Source organism: Astyanax mexicanus, chromosome 11 (genome assembly GCF_023375975.1).
Source record: "Astyanax mexicanus isolate ESR-SI-001 chromosome 11, AstMex3_surface, whole genome shotgun sequence".
Classification (NCBI taxonomy): Eukaryota; Metazoa; Chordata; class Actinopteri; order Characiformes; family Acestrorhamphidae; genus Astyanax; species Astyanax mexicanus.
This window is the reverse complement of record NC_064418.1, coordinates 1,083,132-1,090,326: the sequence shown is the minus strand read 5'-3', so window position 1 is coordinate 1,090,326 and position 7,195 is coordinate 1,083,132. Positions and strand designations below refer to the sequence as shown.

Genomic DNA, 7,195 nt, shown 5'->3' with positions numbered 1-7,195 from the left:
CTGTGTGTGGTCAGCAGGGGCAACCTTTCCTCAAAAATATGAGTTTAACTTGGCAGCAAGTTCCGCTCAGCCGGAGGAACCGCATCAGCCCGACTCCCCGTTTCATTACGGAGGTACGAGCTGAAATGTTTGGCTCAGACTCAGTCTGGCCCACGGTGAGGCGGCGGCTTCCTGGGCCAGAACCCCCGGCTGCTGGAGTCCCAGTTTCTGTCCTGCTCTGTTTAAGAGGTATACCCATAAAGCCTCATTAGGCAGGAACGCTGCGTGGCTTCTGCTGCTGCTCCAGTGGCCAGACGAGCACTTCACGAGCTGAGAGAAAGTGAAGTCAGAGCGGGATTATAATAAAGCCCTACAGGGAACTTTCCAATTAAACACACACTCTTGTTTTTTTTTTTTTTGCTTTCCTTTACAGCGACCAGCTTTGTTCACATTGTTTGACATCTCGCAGAATATCTGAGACGCAATAAACAGCAGTGGAGGATGGATTGAGAGTTGGTATTTTGTATTTGTTGTAATGTTTCTGTCTGGGCTACCAAAAGAAGAGTCATTTCACACGATTGGTGCCAAATGGTTTAAGGTAATTTAACCATTTTTTCCAGAACTACTGAAAAATCCAGCTGAAGCTGAAGCTGGGAGCTGAGAGCTGCTTTCACATTATCTAAGCTGGTCTCTGATGGTCAAGATGGTTAAAAAGCTGGTCATCCAGCAGCTGGTTAGACTGGTTAATATTTTTATTTACTTTTAAAGGACTAATCAAACACCATCACCAATTTTACCAAGCTGCTGAGATGCTTGACCATCTTAGCTCTTGACCAGTATAGAATAGAAAGGTTTTTGTCCACCAGCAAGACCAACAATCTGGCAAGGCAAGACAATAACCAGCATAACCAGCAAGTCCACACTGGTTGACCAGCATTGCCAACATCAAAGCTGCAAACACCTTAAACACCAAAGATCAGCTTAGACCATGTTATTCCATATATACAGTTTTGAAAAAAAAAAGAAAAAATTAGAAAGCACTTCAGTTTCTGAATCAGTTTATCTGATTTTGCTATTTATAGGTTTAAGTTTAAGTAAAATGAACATTGTTGTTTTATTCTATAAACTACAGACAACATTTCTCCCAAATTCCAAATAAAAATATTCTCATTTAGAGCATTTATTTGCAGACAATTAGAAATGTCTGAAATAACAAAAAGATGCAGAGATTTCAGACTTCAAATAAGCAACGAAAACAAGTTCATATTCATAAAGTTTTAAGAGTTCAGAAATCAATATTTGGTGGAATAACCCTGGTTGGTTTTTAATCGCAGTTTTTTTTCATGCATCTTGGCATCATGTTCTCCTCCACCAGTCTTACACACTGCTTTTGGATAACTTTATGCTGCTTTACTCCTGGTGCAAAAATGATCCAAGCAGTTCAGTTTGGTGGTTTGATGGTTTGTGATCATCCATCTTCCTCTTGATTATAATCCTCTAGATTATTTTAGATGCTTCTTTATTTTAGTAGATTAAGCCTCACTAAACTCCTCGCGCTACCTGCCTGCGAGCTCCTCCTCCCCCTCGCGCTGCCCTGGCCCCGCCCCTCGCGCTCTCGCGTGCCGGGACCGTCAAAACTTTCCCCCTCAGTTTGCGCGGAGAGGCGCGAGCGGAGCGGACCGGAGCGCAGTGATGCCGTCGAGCAGCGCGAGGAGCGCGTGCAGCCTGGCCGCGTGCATGTGGATTATTACGGCGGCGCTGTGGGGCGCGAGCGCGGCGAGGCGCGAGGACGTGGCGGCGGCGGGCAGCGTGAACCGCGCGCGCTGCGCCTCGCGCTGCCTCAGCCTGCACATCACCCGTATCTCCGCGTTTTTTAAACATTTCCAGGTAATTTCTGCGATTTCAGCTGTTGAGTTTCATCTGTCTGATTTAGGCTGATCAGGTGCTGAATAACCAACTCTATACAATTCTGTTTAATAACACTTAACACTTATCACAATATTTCAGGGTATTTAAGCATAATATTTTGTGCAATACTATTTAAAAATGATGAGTTTAATTTGATTTTACCAAATTAAAAACCTCTGAAATATAATCAAGAGGAAGATGTATGATCACAAGCTATTTTTGCACCAGGAGTAAAGCAGCATAAAGTTATCCAAAAGCAGTGTGTAAGACTGGTGGAGGAGAACATGATGCCAAGATGTATGAAAAAACTGTGATTAAAAACCAGAGTTATTCCACCAAATATTGATTATTTCTGAACTCTTAAAACTTTATGAATATGAACTTGTTTTCTTTGCATTATTTGAGGTCTGAAAGCTCTGCATCTTTTTTGTTATTTCAGTCATTTCTCATTTTCTGTAAATAAATGCTCTAAATAAGAATATTTTTATTTGGAATTTGGGAGAAATGTTGTCTGTAGTTTATATAATAAAACAACAATGTTCATTTTACTCAAACACTAACCTATAATAAGTGTTAATAAAAAGAAAGTCAACAATGGCAATGGAAATAATGAAAATAATGATTTTTAGATTTTTAACGATGGTGAAAGTAAACTGAAAGTGAGCATGGGATAGTTATAGTGCTGAAGTTCATGGGTAGATGCTGGTGGAATCCAACACGGTGTTAAAAGCACCTAATTAGGTTTTAAGTGCTGTGCAGATGTTGTGTTGTGTTCACACCAGGCCAGCAGTAAAGGAATTAGCCCTCTTGTCCTCTGAGTGACGGGGTCCGTAATGTCCAAAGCTGTTTTTCACACCTCACTACACATAATGTTCTCCTGCTGGACACCAGTGAAAGACCCTGCAATAGAGCTCTTCTTCTTCTCTTTGGGTCCTTTTGGCGTCTTTGTACTTTGTTTAAACCATTTGTATGGGGTTGCTGAGGTGGTTGGGGTGGTTGGGGTGACTGTCTTTCTTTGACCTTTAAAAGATCAGTTGTTGATCAGTATCTGATGGACAAACTCAGTTAATTTAGAAGGAGTTCAGAGTTTGAGATGAACACATTCACAGTTGGGATTTTTGGATTTTGTGCTTCATTTGTTGAAAAACTTTCTTACTGACTATAATTTATTTTATTGTGGTGCTTTATTTTCTGCAACAGAGCTCTTCTTCTTCTTTTTGGGTAATTTTGTCATCTTTTTACTTTGTTTAAATCATTTGCATGGGGTTGCTGAGGTTGCTGAGGTGATTGGGGTGGCTGGCTTTCTTTGACCTTTGAAAGATGAACATATTCACAGTTGGGATTTTGTGCTTAATTTTTTGAAAAAATTACAGACTTACAGGTGGTTGTTAAAATGCCTGTATAACTTTAGAAATGGTCCCACTGTTAGGATCAGGCGTTCTCCTCACCTTGCCATGAGCACGTTGGCCACATTTTGTTTACATTCCTCCCCTGTCTCTCTCTGTCGCGCTCGGCGTGATTTTACTTTTCTTTGGTTTCCACCTGTTTTTGGGCTCTCTATATCCTTATAAGGGTGTTTTTTTCTCGGCTGTGTTCCAATTCACTAGTCACGGCAGCGGTAGTATAGTAGCGTATTGGAGCTGATAACACAGATCCTCGATCCTGTGTGAGGAGCATTTTTTTTGCTGTGTTTATTTATTATTTTTTTTCCTTTCTTTTTGGGTTTACCTGCTTTGAGATCAGCTGTTCTCCAATTGGGTTCAACAACCCTCTGGGCTGGAGAGCTACTAGTCAGTAGCACTTAATCCCATTACACACTTAATTTTCCAAAACAGATTTTTTAAATTTTTGTGGCCCTCCACATTTCCAATGGCTTGAAAAATATGTGGTCAAACCTATTTGCCGACCCCTGTCCTAAAGCATATCATCATAGATAAAAAAATATATCGTTATCGATAAATGGATCAGAGAATGGCATTGTCACAGTATGTAGGTATACACTAAAAAAAAAGATGAGTAAAATGTACTTAAAAAAGTTTTGCAACTTTCTGCATTTTCTTTTTTTTAAAGTAAATTAAAAAAATTAAATTTAAAGTCAATCCTTTCTTTCAGTAAACTTTACTTAATTTCTGCATACAATATTACCTAATTACAATTACTTAAAATAAAATTTATTTATTACATAAACATATTATAATTATATACATAATATACATAATATATTATAATTCCTGAAATGTAAATATTTTAAGTTTAACACACATATTACACATGGATGACATGTAATGCATTCTTTTAATTATACAGAAATTAAATTTACTTTAAAAAAGCAAGTGCAAAAAGTTGCTTAACTTTTTTTTAAGTAAATTTTAGTCATCATTTTTTCAGTGTAGGTGATTAATCACGCAATCTTATAGAGAGCTACTTTAAGAGCATCTAAAAAAGAATCTAGTGGAAAAGAGTCACTACCGGCTAATAAAAGCTGAATAATAAAGCTGCGAATATAAATGTCAATGGCCTTTAATGCTTTAATGCTGTGACTCTGGCAGGCGTTCCTCCCTAACACATGAGGACACTTTGAGATGTTTTATCCCAGTAAAATACGCATTTGCAGTTCCTGACAGCTGATTTTCTGTATTTCCCTCTCTGGAGGAAGTGCAGGCTGAAGCTGAGATCCTCGGGGAGTTTGATAAGAGCTGGTTGAGGGAGTTGAGAAGCTCCAGGAATAGAAAGCGATTGTTACTGATGCTCTGCAGAGACGGGTCTGGAGGATCTGTGGGTTTGCGGTTCTTTCATGTGGAAATTGGAGGTCTGATCAGCTGCAAAAACATACAGCCACCCCCCGCCCTGACCTCCCCCCTCCCTCCCCACCGGATCAGCCACCAAATGCCAACGTCACCCTCCTCAGAGGAAGCTCGCTGCCTGTGTGAAGCCACAGTGGTGGGGTCGCCTTCCTGCTAAACAGGGCTTCACCCCCGCAGGGAGGCTTTACCGGGTCCTGAGCGTAACGCCGCCGGATCCGCCTCCTGTAAAGGATCTTATTACGGATCCCTTCCGGCGCTCGAGGGCCGGGAGACGACGGAGCGCTTCAGTACTTAAACAGAGAAATCCATGTTTTAAAAGCAGGAAATGAATTCATCTGATGAACGCGTATATAGAGTATAGTAGGGGTGGGCGATAACAGGCCCTAAAATAACATCACGATATTTCATTGTACTTCCGCGATAATAAAACAATATTCTTGGCGATCTTGACAAAACACTGAATTAAAAAAAAAAAAAAATCAAGAATTGTCACGCCTGCTGCGGTTAGGGCTGTGAAACTAATGATTACTTTGGTAATATTCTACTCATCTGATGATTATTTTTTTGATTAGTTGATTTAAAAAAAAAAAATTAAAGAATAGAAACAGCAGAACATGAGATTTAAAAGCCATTTAAATGTCTAAATGTTTGTTTAAACGTGGAAAGTACTGATATTTAGTGAGTAAATATGTAATATGAATCTGTTGAGTTTGGAGACATATAGTAAGTTGAGTGTAAACTGTGTGAGTGAGTCATTTACCCTTTATCTCCCATTGCCCTTCTGTAATAATAAAACAAGCAAAGAAACAAAACCAAAACAAACGAGAGACGAGGAGAATAAACTAGGAACTAAAACGAAACAGAAGAAATGAAACAGAACAAGGAAATAAACAAGCAGTAAACTAAGGGCAATAAACTAGAGAAACAGGGAAAAAACGCGAGAACGACTAAACAACAAAGACCGACAAAGACACACTGAAACACCAGGACTATATATACACAGGAAACACACATTAAACACATGAAACTCTCCTGTCCTGCTCCGCGGAGTCGTCTTCATGTGAAAGCTGTGCGTTTGCGAGCATTTCTGCCTGTTTGCTGGGTGGTAGTGTTGGTTAGCTTAGCTAGCTGGCGGGCTAGCTGCACCCGTAGGACTGTGGTTAGGTTAGCATAGCTTGCTTTGGCTTAGCATTAGCTTAGAAAAGAGTTACTTTAACTCTGTTATATTGTGTATTTGATGGTCACGCACATACTGTACACTTAAAATGAGTTGATATTAACTCTCAGGGAGTTTATTCCAAAAATCAGAATTTTATGTGCAGAGTCAGTTCTAGGATCAGAATTTAAATCCAGATCTGATTGGTGGCGCACCAGAACCGATCAAGTGGCATGTTCTCTAAAAGTGCTATATTGTATTTTTTTGTGTTATTTCATATTAAACATATATAGCAGTGTATTTATGGATATTCAAGCTCACATACGGGTGATCTCTCACCTCCCCACAATACACAGAGAGGGAACACCCAGCCGTAAAGCACCGCGGCCGCTAACGCCAGCTGAAAGGAGGGCTGTGTTCTGCGGTGCGTTTGGAAAGCGTCCGGCTGAAGTCCAATTATTTATGTGCGGCTCGATTAAGCCAAAGGTGTGTCAGAGAGGTCCTGCTGCTCCATTTGGAGTCGTAAAATATATGAGATTTTAAATTAAGCCTTTCATTCCTCCCATCTGGCTCTCGGGCGGTTAATGTGCCGGACCCGAGAGATGCATGTTTTAATCCTGAGGAAAGACAAACATTGGAAAGTAGTCTCGCCGTGTCCCCGTGTCTCCTTGTCTCTCTCTGGCCTTTGATATGAAGCAACGTGGGAATGGAGCTGAAGCCTGCGGTCGTTAGCGGCTCGTATGTGTGGAGTTTTTCATTAGTTAAGACAGCGCAATGAATGAGGACTTATGTTGCCTGGTTTCACCCTTTACAGATCCAAACATGAGCGCACACACACACACATATACACACACACACATACACACACACACACACACACACACTCCAAACTGTTCTCGGAGGAAAATCTCGGGCAGGCTGCTTAATTTTGTTTTTGTGCCACTGAGAAAATGCTGAAGTTGGGAAATTGCGTGTCACTCCTGTAATGAGGTTATATATTACACTTGATTAGCTTTGCCAGACCTGTCTACTGCTGCCCACTAGGGTCACCTCTCCTTCCAATCAGCATAATCTGTTATTTTTCCTTCACTCTGTTAATAATCTGAACTTTTTTTCCCAGAGTTTGGATCATATATTTATATACAGCTCTGGAAAACTGGAAAAAATTAAGAGAGCACTTTAAAAATGATAAGTTTCTTTGATTATACCAAATTGAAAATATAATCTGGAATATAATCAAGAGGAATATGGATGATCACAAGCCATCGAACCACCAAACTGAACTGCTTGAATTTTTGCACCAGGAGTAAAGCAGCATAAAGTTATCCAAAAGCAGTGTGTAAGACTG

General features: G+C 40.3%; 1 protein-coding gene across 1 annotated transcript in view; it reads left to right on the top strand.

The window, feature by feature from the left end:
* The first annotated feature begins 1,641 nt into the window (after positions 1–1,641).
* Positions 1,642–7,195, top strand: part of LOC103041560 (anosmin-1) — a 69,161-nt gene continuing 63,607 nt past the window's right edge. Inside the window, exon 1 of the mRNA XM_022665630.2 lies at positions 1,642–1,866. Coding sequence (XP_022521351.2) covers positions 1,672–1,866 — 195 coding nt within the window. The 5' untranslated portion in view covers positions 1,642–1,671. The remainder of the gene's footprint in view (positions 1,867–7,195) is intronic.